Consider the following 16,150-nt stretch of genomic DNA (forward strand, 5'->3'; position numbering starts at 1 on the left):
CAGTAATACCTCGAACTTGCGCGATTTGAGTTGCACGAATTCTCAGACACACGAATTTTTCATTGGAACCTAATAAATGGTCATACACGAGTTTTTCACAGACACGCGAATATTTGTGAACACTGAGAAACCCAGGAAAAGTGTGTTTGATTTTTTTATGTAATTTATAAGTTTTCAAGCTTTTATGCGTAAATTAACCCTTAAACGCCGACTGGACGTATTGTATGTCGACTAAAATTGTCCGTCGGGTGCAGAGTGGACGTACGGTACGTCGACTACAAAAAGTTTTTTTAAATATTCGCGGAAAAATAGTTATAGGCCTAGTTTGCGAAAGATTTTAAATCATGCGCCTTGAGGGATGCTGGGAGTTCACGGATCATGCTGTTGTTTTGTTTACAAGCATTACCCAGCCGTGCATGCGAGAATTTCTTTCTTCTCGAACTACAGTGCATCAGCGACGCATCTCAGAAATTCTTTCGTCACTTTGTTGTAATTTTTGCACCGTTTTATATTAGTCGTTACATAAAGTTTTATATATGAAAATGTGCGCAATTTCATGTAGAATACAACAACAAACAACCCATGGTTGTAGCTTTTATAAGTTTTGAAATATTTTCATATAAATCACGATAAGTGCGAAAATTTCAACCTTCGATCAACTTTGACTCGACTGAAATGGTCGAAAAACGCAATTGTAAGTTCAAAGTCTTACATTCTAGTAATATTCAATCATTTACTTTCATTTTGCAACAAATTGGAAGTCTCTAGCACAATATTTCGATTTATGGTGAATTTTTAAAAACTTTTTCCTTACTTCCGCGTGGTAACTCGGCCGAACATCTCAGAAATTCTTTCGTCACTTTGTCGTAATGTTTGCACCGTTTTATATTAGTCGTTACATAAAGTTTTATATATGAAAATGTGCGCAATTTCATGTAGAATACAACCAAAAATAACTCATGGTTGTAGCTTTTATCAGTTTTGAAATATTTTCATATAAATCATGATAAGTGCCAAAATTTCAACCTTCGGTCAACTTTGACTCGACTGAAATGGTCGAAAAATGCAATTGTAAGTTAAAACTCTTACATTCTAGTAATATTCAATCATTTACCTTCATTTTGCAACAAATTGGAAGTCTCTAGCACAATATTTCGATTTATGGTGAATTTTTGCAAAAAAAACGTTTTCCTTACATCCGCGCGGTAACTCGGCCGAACATCTCAGAAATTCTTTCGTCACTTTGTCGTAATGTTTGCACCGTTTTATATTAGTCGTTACATAAAGTTTTATATATGAAAATGTGTGCAATTTCATGTAGAATACAACAAAAAATAACTCATGGTTGTAGCTTTTATCAGTTTTGAAATATTTTCATATAAATCATGATATAGAAAAAATTTGACCTTCGGTCAATTTTAACTCGACCGAAATGGTCGAAAACTTCAATTGTAAGCTAAAACATTTACAGTCTAGTAATATTCAATCAATTACCTTCATTTTGCAACAAACAGGAAGTCTCTAGCACAATATTTCGATTTATGGTGAATTTTTGAGAAAAACTTTTTTTTACGTCCACGCGTTACGAATTCATGCATCATTTTGTGATAATATTTTCTCTGTGTTGCTTTGATCGTTTTACAATTTGTTATGTACCAAAATCATCGCAAATTAGTGTACAATACAAAGAAAAAAAAATAACTCATTAGCTTTATCCGTTTTGCTCACAGCGCGATTTGTATACAATTATATGAAATTTTTTTTCACACTGTCATATATTTCAATATTTATATATGATAATGATATTTTTTTTCCATTTCTGATGGTTGCATACTAAACTTCAGGCAATGTCAAAAAAAGGAGCCAAAAATGAACTCTTAATCTTAAAAACTAAGCGTGCTGTGATTTAAAAAAAAAAAAAAATTTTCCGTTTTGGCGCTAACTCCCGAACGCCGCCGGCATACAGTAGACACTTTCGTAAACAGAGGCTCAGCATTTAAGGGTTAAATAACATTAAATATTATTAAAAGTAATAATTTCTCTCTCTCTCTCTCTCTCTCTTTTAGTGAGATGAATTTTTATGTTACATGTATACAGGTATGTTTATTTGTATGATAAACTTTTTACGTAATAATAAGCACTAATTTTCAAATAATAATAATAATAATAATAATAAAAATAAAACTGTAATTACAAAATTCGTATTATTTTGAACAAACAAATTCTTCCCTCATCTTTTGTAAGAAGGAGGTGAAGGCAAAAGCTGTCAGACATGTCATTTAACATGACAAGGAGGGGAGTGTTGCTAATCAGTGGTTAAATTTTTCTTGTAATTCTCTCTCTCTCTCTGTCCGTAATAATTCATAAAAAATTTCACTCTCTTAAGTAAGGACAACTGTTATCTCTCTCTCTCTCTCGTTCGAAGTTAGCCAACCTACGTATTACAGCACTGTTTCTCTGTATGTCTTTAACTGTACAGTAGATAATTTTGAATTGATCTAATTTTACCTGTACCGTTTACAAACTGTGAATGCGCCGTTCTAAAACATAGAGACATAGAGCATTTCAGAACAAAGAGAAAGTGACAGAATAAAGAATTTTTTTGCAAACAAGGTTGAGAAGACTTTTAAAAATAGATCGGCAGAATGGGGGAGAGAGTCACACCATTTATTTCTTTTTTTGAGGGTAATATATTAAGCTAACTTTTAAATGAAAATACAGTAACTTTAATTTCATTTTAGTTAGTTTAATACTGAATTTCCATCTTTTGATATCTAACGTAAGAATAACTTTCTCTCTCTCTCTCTCTCCCCCCATAATAATTCATAAATAATATAACTTGATATTTCAAGTAAGGACAATATCTCTCTCTCTCTCTCTCTCTCTCTCTCATGTGTTACTCTCTTGTTGTGGTGCAGAATAGATAGGGAAATTAGATAGAAAAGAGAGAGAGAGAGAGAGAGAGATAGAAAGAGAAAAAGTTAGGAGAGAGAAGGAGAGAGAAATAAGAATAAAGAGAGAGGCAAAGAACACAGTGATAACGCCCAAATGCTGTTGTGTCATGTTATCAATACGCGGGATGTTTACATGAACCATTGCAGTATATCGTGTTGAAGCCATAAAAACAGTCGTAAAAGTGAGAAATAATGGCCTCGCAATTGAAGCTAACCAAAACATGAGTCAGCACAGCCTAAATGCTTACAGTAGCTGATTCTATAGCCCCGCCTTCTCAGGAAGGTGTTTTCGTGGAAGTTCCAGGAATTTGGGGGTTGGTTCAAGTGATGTACTTCTTCAACCTCCAATCAATTATGTGTGGGAGGGGTCTTTCACACACCCTCCTAAGATCACCTCCTATCAAGTCCTCTAAGGAGAGATTTGAATCACACCCGCTACAGTCCTTCCAATCAGCTACTTGAAGGGGAAGCCTTGCTGATTAATCCTTCCAATAAGGCTAGAAGGAGGTGGAGATTGCATGTAGCAAGTTTTTCTTAGGGTTCGACGGGTTAGACCGACGAGGAGAGAAGAGTTGAGAACTGTGTCCTTCAAGGGAGAGTACGTCTCCCCTCGCTTCAGTGTTCCCCATATAGACTGAGTCAAGAGTGATTCGTTTTCCATCATTGTAACTTGTTAATTTTGTACTGATCTTTATAATACTAAGTACTAATTAAAGTGAAGAAATTACCGATCTCGTCTCTATACGCCTTTCTGAGAGATATCAATATTTAAAAAGAATAAATATATAAAGATAGCACATCATCTGCGAAGCGATCTGAAGGACACCTCGAAAGAAACTAAGGTAAGAAGAGAAAGACTAAAATCTATACAAACATATAACAAAGAACATAAAAAGGGAGAGATAACTCCTAACACTCTCAGTCTCCGTAATAATTGATAAATAATTTCACTCTCTTAAGTAAGGACAACCCTTATCTCTCTCTCTCTCTCTCTCTCTCTCTCTCGTTCATAGTTAGCGCTCACACTTTTTTACAACTTATTAATTCTTTGTATGTCTTTACGTGTACAGTAGATAGTTTAAATTGATTTAATTTGACCTGTATCGTCTACGAAGTGTAAATGCGCTAGTGTTGCAAATACGTTATAAAACACAGAGACATAATAAATAAGAGTTGTATTAGTGAAAATGTAAAACACTGTTTTGTTCATGAAAAAGCATTTCAGAACAAAGAGAAAGAGACGCAGAATAAAGAAGCTGTTAAAAAGAGGTTGAGACGATTCTAAAAATAGATCGGTTGGAAAAGAGAGAGAGAGAGAGAGAGAGAGAGAGAGAGAGAGAGAGAGAGAGAGAGAGAGAGAGAGAGAGAGAGAGAGAGAGAGAGAGAGAGAGAGAGAGAGAGAGAGAGAGAGAGAGAGAGAGAGAGAGAGAGAGAGAGAGAAATTTCTCTTCCAAAGCTCAGTTTTTATGTCAACCATTTACAGTATTTCTCTTTTTTAAGGGTAATGTATTAAGCTAACTTTTAAATGGAATTACAGTAACTTTAATTTTATTTAAAAGTTAACTTAATAATTTGGGAGCATGATTAGGGTCATATTTAGTGTTTAAACTTTAGAAATAAGCATTTATTAGCCTTTCTAGAGACCATGCCAAACTTACGCAAAAATTCACCCTGCGCGAGGGGTTCTGGAACCTAACCTCGCTCAAGTTCAGAGTATGACTGTATACATATACGGTAGCATAGCCTACATTATGCTGTATATTCACATATTGTATTATACAAACATGAACATAACAAATATGCATTTTTTCCATGGATCTTTTAAAATGTTATACCTTAATTCACTGTATCCAATTATATTGTATATATTTTTATATTGCTTTTATATTATAAACTGCAATCATAGCGATCAATGTTTTGGTTTGGAAATTGGTTACGCAGTGTTGATTTTGCCATATTTAACTCAGTTCAGAGTGCTTTTTTTGCTTCTACTTAGCATAAATGAATCTCTAGATACTTTATTTATATGGGACAAGGTTATTTTTCGTTATACTGTACTAAGTGTTTTTACGTCGTAATATAACTTAAATACGTCTCGTTGTGAAATTGATTTGGCTATTTTTTTGTTAACCCTTAAACGCCTACTGGACGTATCATACGTTGACTAAATTTGTCTGTTGGGTGCCAAGTGGACGTACCGTACGTCGACTACAAAAAATTTCAACCTTCGGTCAACTTTGACTCGACCGAAATGGTCAAAAAACCCAATTGTAAGCTAAAACTCTTACATTCTAGTAATATTCAATCATGTACCTTCATTTTACAACAAATTGGAAGTCTCTAGCACAATATTTCGATTTATGGTGAATTTTTGAAAAAACTTTTTTCTTATGCCCACGCGGTAACTCGGCCGAAAATTTCAGAAATTCTTTCGTCATTTTGTCGTAATTTTTTCACTGTTCTATATTAGCCGTTACATAAAGTTTTATATATGAAAATGTGCGCAATTTCATGTAAAATACAGCAAAATACAACCCATGGTTGTAGCTTTTATCAGTTTGGAAATATTTTCATATAAACCACGATAACTGACAAAATTTCAACCTTCGGTCAACTTTGACTCGACCGAAATGGTCAAAAACGCAATTGTAAGCTAAAACTCTTACATTCTAGTAATATTCAATCATTTACCTTCATTTTGCAACCAATTGGAAGTCTCTAGCACAATATTTCGATTTATGGTGAATTTTTTTAAAAACTTTTTCCCTACGTCCGCGCCAGAAATTCTTTAAATCACGTTGTCGTAATGTTTGCTTCGTTTTATATTAGTCGTTACATAAAGTTTTATATGTGGAAATGTGCGCAATTTCATGTAGAATACAACAGAAAATAACTCATGGTTCTAGCTTTTATCAGTTTTGAAATATTTTCATATAAATCACGATAACTGCCAAAATTTCAACCTTTGGTCAACTTTAACTCGACCGAAATGGTAAAAAAACGCAATTATAAGCTAAAACTCTTACTATTAGGATCTTTGGTTGTTTTATGGGCGGTATGGTAGTTTGTTTATTTGGCTAATCCTCCCCCCCTCCTCTTATTTTCACAGGAGTGTTTACGTCTGTGTTGGGGTGGCGCCAACCTTTAGGCAGGTTCGGGCAGCAGTAGCGAACGGGTTGTTCTCTCGGGGATGAGAACTTTTGGGTACCAGCAGCAGTTCGACTTTGAGGACGTTTTCTTGGGCAGCCGGTGTTTGTGTCCAGGCTGGAGCAGCGCACCAGCGGAGATGGTCGTTTGTTGGCCGCAGGTGGAGACCCTGTCGGCGGTTTTGGCACGGGTGCAGTGGCCCCGTGTTCTTTGTATTTGTCGAGACAGCAGCAGGACGTCGTGACAATACGTCCTGTTGTCGCCTGTTGGTGGACTTCGTTAGAGATGGTTTTTTTTTCCGTATCGACTGCTGCTGGTACTTCCTTTTTTTTGGATGTAAAGTAATATTGCTTTATTTATTTTTGTGTTTCGTGGCCCGGACCTGGCTCATTTTGTTATGACTTTTGTTTTTTTCTTAAGATTTTTATTAAGTTTAAAATTAATAATATATTTTTATAGCAAACTCCTGTATTTTGTTTATTCCTCCTCCTTTGTGTGTGCGAGCAGTCGATTAGCCAGAGCAGCCCCAATATTATTTCCATCTAGATCCTGTGTTTTTCTTAAGGGCCGAAAACCTTGGTTCGTAACATTGGCGACCGTGACAGGATTGGCTCTGCTCTGGTTGTCGGAGTTTTCACCACATTGGAGGGGGAGGTTGGTTATTTTGAAAAAAAAAAAAAAATTTGTAATTTTTTTTTTCTGTCGAGAGGGAAGGTATTAGGATCTTTGGTTGTTTTATGGGCGGTACGGTAGTTTGTTTATTTGGCTAATCCTCCCCCCCCTCCTCTTATTTTCACAGGAATGTTAACGTCTGTGTTGGCGTGGCGCCAACCTTTAGTCAGGTTCGGGCAGCAGTAGCGAACGGGTTGTTCTCTCGGGGATGAGAACTTTCGGGTACCAGCAGCAGTTCAACTTTGAGGACGTTTTCTTGGGCAGCCGGTGTTTGTGTCCAGGCTGGAGCATCGCACCAGCGGAGATGGTCGTTTGTTGGCCGCAGGTGGAGACCCTGTCGGCGGTTTTGGCACGGTGCAGTGGCCCGTGTTCTTTGTATTTGTCGAGACAGCAGCAGGACGCCGTGACAATACGTCCTGTTGTCGCCCGTTGGTGGACTTCGTTAGAGATGGTTTTTTTTTGTATCGACTGCTGCTGGTACTTCCTTTTTTTTGGATGTAAAGTAATATTGCTTTATTTATTTTTGTGTTTCGTGGCCCGGACCTGGCTCATTTTGTTATGACTTTTGTTTTTTTCTTAAGATTTTTTATTAAGTTTAAAATTAATAAATATATTTTTATAGCAAACTCCTGTATTTTGTTTATTCCTCCTCCTTTGTGTGTGCGAGCTGTCGATTAGCCAGAGCAGCCCCAATATTATTTCCATCTAGATCCTGTGTTTTTCTTAAGGGCCGAAAACCTCGGTTCGTAACACTTACATTCTAGTAATATTCAATCATGTACCTTCATTTTGCAACAAACTGGAAGTCTCTAGCACAATATTTCGATTTATGGTGAATTTCTGGAAAAAAAAAAAAAAATTTCCTTACGTCTGCGTGCGGTAACTCGGCCGAACATCTCAGAAATTCTTTCGTCACGTTGTCGTAATGTTTGCATCGTTTTACATTAGTCGTTACATAAACTTTTATATATGAAAATGTGCGCAATTTCATGTAGAATACAACAGAACATAGCTCATGGTTGTAGCTTTTATCAGTTTTGAAATATTTTCACATAAATCCCGATAACTGCCAAAATTTCAACCTTCAGTCACCTTTAACTCGACCGAAATGGTAAAAAAATGCAATTGTCAGCTAAAACTCTTACATTCTAGTAATATTCAATCGTTTACCTTCATTTTGCAATAAACTGGAAGTCTCTAGCACAATATTTCGATTTATGGTGAATTTTTTAAAAAAACATTTTCCTTATGTCTCTTGTGTAACTCGGCCAAACATCTCAGAAATTCTTTTGTCACGTTGTCGTAATATTTTCACCGTTTTATATTAGTTGTTACATGAAGTTTTATATATGAAAATGTGTGCAATTTCATGTACAATACAACAGAAAATAACTCATGGTTGTAACTTTTATCAGTTTTGAAATATTTTCATATAAATCACAGTAAATAGAAAAAATTTGACTTTCGGTCAACTTTAACTCGACCGAAATGGTAAAAAACTGCAATTGTAAGCTAAAACACTTACAGTCTAGTAATATTCAATCAATTCGCTTCATTTTCAACAAACGGGAAGTCTCTAGCACAATATTTCGATTTATGGTGAATTTTTGAAAAAAACATTTTTTTACGTCCAGGCGTTACGAATTCATGCATCATTTTGTGATAATATTTTCTCTGTGTTGCTTTGATCGTTTTACAATTTGTTATATACCAAAATCATCGCAATTTAGTGTACAATACAAAGAAAAACAAAATAACCCGTTAGCTTTAACCGTTTTGCTCACAGCGCGATTTGTATAAAATTATATATGAACATTTTTTTTGCGGTCATATATTTCAATATTTATATATGATAATGATATTTTTTCATTTCTGATGGTTGCATACTAAACTTCAGGCAATGACAAAAAAGGAGCCAAAAATGAACTCAATCTTAAAAACTAAGTGTGCTGTGATTTTTGAAAAAACTTTTTTCCGCTTCAGCGCTAACTCACGAACGCCGCCGGCATACGGGAGACGTTTTTGTAAATAGAGGCTCGGCGTTTAAGGGTTAATAGATGATGTTGGCCGTTTGTTTTGTGTAAAAAAAAAATCAAGATTCCGTTCGCTTTTTTCACTTGATTTCATCATAATACGACCTTTACATATTTATCAATTATTGGTGTAAAAATAACAGTAATGTATTCTTTCATGCTCAGTAGTTTTGATTAAAATACTTTCTCTCCAATTTTAAACACGGTCAAGTTCCACCCATGCTGCTGATGCACGATAATTTATAGTCATTAGCAGCTTGAACATTGTTTTCTCAGCTTCAGCTACTACTTGCATCATAAATTTAGCAGTATATTTCCTTGCCAATCTTTTATCCATACTGAATAAGGGTATAATGTAAAATCTACTTAACGTCATTTGTACTATAACCTACGGTAATTGTGTATTACCATACGATGGTTGAAATATAAGCAAATGGACTGTTGCTATCTGATTCGGTGATAAACAAAACAACAGTTTCTCAGTCAGTTGTTTGTGGCTGTATACATTTATGCAAAAGTATAACGTTACTAACAATACTTTTATCATTCTCTGTTACTTCTCTTTAACTAGAAGATGGGATAAAGAGTTGAAGGAAAAGAAGCTGGTCTATTGTAATTAGGCAGCGAGAGAATCGCTGCCTGATTGTATGCTGCTGCCTGCACTCGTGCGAAATTTAAAAATATTTTATAAATATTGTCGTATTGGTATTAACTACTTACCCCATTGCAAAATCAAATTATCATAAGGTGAACTATCGTAACTCGAGCACTACCTGAGTATTTTAATAGTTTTATCACAAATAGTGCATTTAGTCATGAAAATGAGATGAAAATACAGTAATTAGTGAATATTTCTCAGTGAAAAATACCATGAATGGGCAGATTTTCAGCTAATAATGCATATATATGTTCCATAGAGAAATCTGCGACTAGGCGAGTCTGCGAATTGTGAGACTGCGAATATGGGGGTTTACTGTATTAATTCTTTTTTTCTTTTTTAATAAGTGATAAGAGGGATCTCTTCTTTATGTATTTCCCTTTACCTCCTCTTACTTCTTCCTAATGAACACCATATTCTTTGGAAGATTGAATTTTAAGTCAATTGCCCCTGTGGGCTTGTCCCAAATGAATAGGTTTCATCATCATCATCATCATCATCATCATCAATAATAATAATAATAATAATAATAATAATAATAATAATAATAATAATAATAAGGATGCTTTGTAAATGTCACAGAAGGTGATTTCTTCTCATACTTCTTTGATCACCACTGGGTGGAATCACTCTGTACCTAGGAACTTCAGTTCAACTTTCATTTTTCCTATTTCTTCTGTTATTTATATATTCCATAAAGCTCAAGTTCTAAGTATTTGGGACAAGGAATTACTGAAGTGTCTTCCTAAGCATACACACTGGCAAAGCATTTGTTTAACAGATCTGCCATACCTTCTTCACTACTGATAATACTGCTATGCTTATCTTTTAAAGGACCTATTGTCCACTTTATTTAGACAGGTTTCCTGTCAGTCTCTTGCACAAAAAATGCTTTTAGATTTCCTTTTGCTCTAGATGTAACAAAATACTTGTGTTCAGGTGTTGCCTTCCTTACCAGTTTATGTACCTTCTGTACTTTTCTTGTGCACTGTTTCTGACTCTTATGATGGCATAAACTACATTTTGTTGGCTTCTGTCCCTCCTTCATTGCTTTAGCAATACTCCTAGCAAGTCAACTTGGCTTTATGATACCAAGCAATAGTTTGTGACTTTGAATGAACACAATGTTAATTGAAAAATTATTTCACTTATACAATACTGCATTACTTTGTAGCTGGAAAGCTTTATAAAAAATACAAAAGAACATTCATGAGATAAGTTCACCTTCATGTTGGGGATTAAGCATTAGAAACACAAGGACATAATTCCAAAGTCTAGGCATCACATTAGTAAGTGCAACCCATTCTGAACTAAGAGCTTTACTTACCCAACAAATTATTTTATTTTATTTCTTGAACCACTTGAGAATTATCAGTGGTAAACAAATACTATTCAACAAGAAATCTTACAGCATGTAGGGACAGAGAAACCACTCATTTTGCTGAACAATCCAAGTTTGGTGTTCCAAATTAAAGTTACAATAAAGGAAATTGCCAAGCAAGGAAAAACATAAGAGGATGAAAGATATCCCACTAACAAAGCACTAAACACTCTGCTGGTCCCGCGTTCGATTCTCCAACCGGCCAATGAAGAACTAGAGGAATTTATTTCTGGTGATAGAAATTCACTTCTCGTTATAATGTGGTTCGGATTCCACAATAAGCTGTAGGTCCCGTTGCTACATAACCAATTGGTTCTTAGCCTCGTAGAATAAATCTAATCCTTCGGGCCAGCCCTAGGAGAGCTGTTAATCAGCTCAGTGGTCTGGTTAAACTAAGGTATACTTAACTTAATAAAGCACTAAAATAATAAATATATTAATCAGTAACTAAGAGACTGTATTTCTAAAAATGCAAATTCATTGTTAACAGCAATTTTCATGACAAATTTGTAATGGTATAATTCAACTGACAGCTAACCATATCTATATGGCCTATATACTTAATTTATTAAGTCTGCACCACGAGCTTACAAAATAGCAACAGCCTCATATAGCAATAGAAATTTGTCTAACCATATACGGAAAGATTTCTCTACACATCTGGTTTAATACAATGTTTTCCTACCAGTGCTTTCCTGAATTCTGCCACCTTTTCTCTTTCTAAGAGGTGGTCTGCAGTTTCCTAAGAGTTTAATCCTCATTTATTTTTTCTCCCCTGCCCTTCTATTTTTTCTACATGCTAGGTTTTGGTAAAATGATTATAAGTTACCATTTTCGGTTAGCAGCTATAAAGTCTTTTTTTGTGAAAACTGAACAAACCTTAGATGCTTAAAATATTTATTTTCACAATTCAAAATATTTTAAACTGCATGAAATTTACATAAAGAACTTGGCATTCTATGAATCTCACCTGAATGAAACAGCAACGCTGTATGGTTCACCTCCAGGTCGTACAAGGAATGCCCCATCTTCAGCTATTCTCCCCAAGTAATCTTCTGCTTCTTGTCGAGTTAGATTTGCGTGGTACCATTCCATTCGCTCATGACTATTAGGCTGTGGAACAGCTGACCCTAGCGTCACTGAGACACCCTGAAATAAAATAAAAGAAAAAAATTATGAACAAAGTGTATCCAGCAAGTCCGAATATTTCAATCACCCCTAAAAATTGCAGCTGAGTGGTGGGGCATTGGGTCTGATAGAAATCAGATCATCACATGAATTAAATTATTCCCATCATGATTATTCTGGCAGGCAATCCTGACACACTGCCAAAAGTCCTACACCCATAAACTTGCCCAACCCAGGTACAAAAGATAGTCCTGGCCTTGAGATATCAATATAGCTAGCATAATGATACCTCTCAAGTCCAAACATTGTCACAGTGGTTGAGGAGACACCAGAGCTCCAACTATTGGCTTCAAACTGAAATCCAATCCCAGAAATGGAGTGGTTGGACAGCAAGTAGAAAGAAAGCTGATAAAATCTGAAAGATGTTGAATTAATAATGAGATTCCTACATTTTTAGAGACCTATCGCCTGTCACACGGCATAGAGAAAATAATGTTTTGTGAATCCATGTAACTTCAAGGCATTCTTTCATTGTGAGGATTAATATCTGAGAGAGCTACTTAACATTCATAAAAATGCAAAGAAATCCTCTACAGAACAAAAAGAGGCTTCTAGTGATGAAGCAGGTACCTGTTCATTAACACAAACAGAAAAAAACACTCAATTTCCTTTAACTACGCTGGAAAACCTTAATTCATGAGAAATATGGTGATTCTGGATTTGTAAAAACAATTAAAATGCTGCTGATTCAGAAGGGTCCTCCAAGTTGGAAGGGCTCCGTACTTGTACATGAGTAAGTTTAGTATATTTGGAAACCACTTCTACCATTGCCAAAAGAATGTGACGAGGGTCATCTGTAAATTTACCACAGATCAAAACCTCACTAGTACCTGATGCAGTACAGTGAACAGAAAAAGGAGTAAACATCAAGGCAGTTTCAGGCCCACATCATTGCATCCAGTGCATATGATGCCTGGCCTGGTTATAAAGAACAGAACAGTGGTAGTCTAGCATTCCACAACATGGCAAACATGCAACAAAGGAATTATCATAACTGCCAGAGACCCCACAGCACATAACATCAGTGAAAAGATTACATTCAGGGAAGGTTCTCATGCCCTTGCTGAGTGTCAAGCAACTTGTTGCACTCTCCCAGGATGAATTGTGGCATGATGGTAATGTGCTTCTCTACCAAAGCAAAGATCTCCACTGCCTATGGTACTGTTGGATATAACCCTAATGCATTACCCTGACAAGGCAAGCACAATTGCTTGGAAGTTGAGGAAAAAGCATGCAACTCCAAGAGGCTGATATACTTTGGCAACCACAGCCATTTCATTTGAAGGCCCAACTGATGGACGCACAAGACTTTGGTCAATAGTCTGAAACAACAGGTCAATGTTCATGGAACCAAGGGAATACGTGTCAACAAATTCTGCATGTCTTGCTACCAAAAAAATCTTGAACTTTGTTACTGGAACCCAGACAAACTGCAATGCAGTGGCTGCCTTCCATCAATACACCAGCTGAAGCTAAAGGGAGCATATCTGGAACCAACAGTGGTGTACCAACAAAAGAGCCACTGCTTTGTCTAGTATATGTATCTTCTCTGGGCTGGGGTGGGACTCGATGGTGATATTAAGTCTGCACTGTGGTCCTTCAAGGTAGGTAAAATGATAACTGCCCCAGAGAACCTTGAGGATCCAGGATTCTAAATCCTTCATCTCATATCACCTCAACCTTGTGACCTGCTGGAATTCTCCATGGCTAGAAAGGCATCTTGATAACTGGTGAGGAAAATAGAGCCACTATCTCTAGCTGGAGTATGACTGCTGACAGCGTGGAATGAAGGCCCCGTGATGCTGACTAGAGTAAGACAAAGGCCGATAGGAATACTTCAGATGATGAAGGAGCAGGTGAAGACAAAGCACCAAAGTTGAATATAGCAAATCTGATAGAGGAGTAAGTTGAGCTTCTTCCCAAAACCATGAACTAAGTCCTCCGGGAACAGGTCAGGGCCCAAAGGGCTTGAGATCTAAAGAGTCTGAAGGTCAGCGGTGAAAAGAAGACTAGAGAGGTCTTTAAACATTGCATAAATCTTCATCATCACATTTGGCAACTAAAAATGTGTAGCAAATGTGAATTATAGAAAATTATCAAAGAAAATGATGTGGCAACTGGTCCTCACCACAACAGAGCCAAACCTTCCCAACAAAACTACTAATTACATGTCCATCTTTGATGAAGACCATGAGAATGAGCCTAGAGTAAAGGAGGCATGGGCATCTTGGATATACTCCAAAGCAAATGAAGGTTGACAAGGTAGTTAGGAGCAGTTCTGGATCCTATAAAACTTTTGAAAGCACTAATCCAACAAGACTAAATTATGGGGAGTGAGCACCCATGGGATGATGGTAAACCCTGCTCGAGCCATGACCCTTCAAACAAAGCATAGCATCCTTGTATATAGCTAGTACAGACTATACAAAAGGAAACTGAGCATCCTGTGCTCCAACTACTGGTCATCCCTCAAGGCAGCAAACAAGTTGAGGATCTCTGTGAAGGTTGTCATCCTCCAAAAGGTTCCTCATCTGAGTCTTCTGCTAACAAATCACTATCAGTGACAGAGTCCAATCTGGCCCTCTTTGGTGTCCGGGGGTTGCAAGAACAACTACAAGGCTTTCCAAATCCAGATGGTCCAGGTGGGAGGGTTTGGAAAGAAGCCACACTAATTGGGGAAACCAGTTTTGTAGAGGGAGAATTACAAAACTTACAAGAGGAAGAAGCATCACTGCCAGATAACAGGACAGCAGTGTAACTCTTTCTCATCAGTGGACAGAAAAGACCTTGAACTCTTTATCATAAGTGGACAGAAAAGATCTTGAAGTAGGATTAGTCAATCCTTAAGTATACCAAGCAATAGAGGAGTTCTAGAATTGCGATATCAAACTCATAAGAGCTTCTACTGTGATACCAGGGGAAACAACAACCTGACTTGTGAATGTGCCTCAGGAAATCCTGTTGAGTATTAGAGGCTCCTTATAGTCTGAAACAACAGAAGACTGGAGAGCACTGTGAGATGGTTCAGCTTGTCTCCCTACCCATAGGTTCAGGAGATGATCATCCCTGATTCTGAGTAATATCTGGCTGTAGAGGAATTTTAGTCATAACTCTAGCCAATGATGGAGTCATTGCAAAAGGAATCACCAAGAAGACAAATCTCTTCCATGTGAGAACCAGAACAAAAGATGAAGGCAATGCAATAAGCGCATGAACCTTAACACTGGAAGCTGAAACTGCAGCCATTACAGCAACTGAAGCCACAGGTGTTGTCTATGTCACAGTCAGCAAGGATAACATTATCTCACCTGATGGTCACAGTTGGTGATGTAGGAGAGGATCTGGAAACCATCACAATTTCAATAGGGACTAGAGGTACTGCTGCAATTGGGGCAGAAGCAGAACTGGCTGCAATCAACTCATCCATAAACAAACCAATGACAGCCTTAACCTTATCTTACATACTGAAAGTTCTTCTTTCTGAAAAAAGACAATTCAGCAAATCTCAGGAACTCCCATGAAGGTGAGAGATAAGGAAGGAAGGTATGCCCACCAACAAAATGTAAGCCAAGTAAGCTGCATGAAGTTGGACACCAAGAGTGAGGCGGTTGATGATGCAGGAAAATCTGTGGCAGGGCAATCTCATAGAAGGATATTACTAAGGAGGTAAATCTCCAACAGAAAACACACGGGAGTCAAGGCATCCAATGAAAACTTGCTCTTCCTATGCTTAGTGCTCTTGGATTGAGGAGACGGTAACATGGATGTGGAAACTTCAACTGAATATACTTGTCTTCACTGCATGAAAGAGAGCACAACTCAAAATGGAACAGTCTGAGAAGGTCCTGGGAGAACAATATTAGTAAACCCTCCCTGCTGTGTAGAAAACCCACTGGTCTATGGACCAATTAACAACTCTGGGTTCATCTGCAAGATCACTAATGCCCTCTACACAAAAGGCACTTTAAATGCATGAGGTACTTTACATAAATAAGTTGCAAGCACACCCCTCAAAACCCTCACAAGTATGCTGAGACAAAATGAAAGTCACTATTGAAATCCCCACAAAAATGGAAAAACTAAAATGAGGAATTAGTAGTTCACAAAAGCAAAAAAT

At 36.8% G+C, this 16,150-nt stretch overlaps 1 protein-coding gene across 5 annotated transcripts in view; it reads right to left on the minus strand.

Moving 5' to 3' along the window:
• Nucleotides 1–16,150, minus strand: part of sl (small wing phospholipase C gamma 1) — a 271,971-nt gene that overhangs the window by 127,552 nt on the left and 128,269 nt on the right. For all 5 annotated transcript variants that reach the window (XM_067093297.1, XM_067093291.1, XM_067093306.1 and 2 more), the window contains exon 14: nucleotides 11,816–11,994. In XM_067093297.1, the coding sequence (XP_066949398.1) occupies nucleotides 11,816–11,994 (179 nt within the window). The remainder of the gene's footprint in view (nucleotides 1–11,815; nucleotides 11,995–16,150) is intronic.

Source organism: Macrobrachium rosenbergii, chromosome 4, assembly GCF_040412425.1.
Source record: "Macrobrachium rosenbergii isolate ZJJX-2024 chromosome 4, ASM4041242v1, whole genome shotgun sequence".
Taxonomy (NCBI): Eukaryota; Metazoa; Arthropoda; class Malacostraca; order Decapoda; family Palaemonidae; genus Macrobrachium; species Macrobrachium rosenbergii.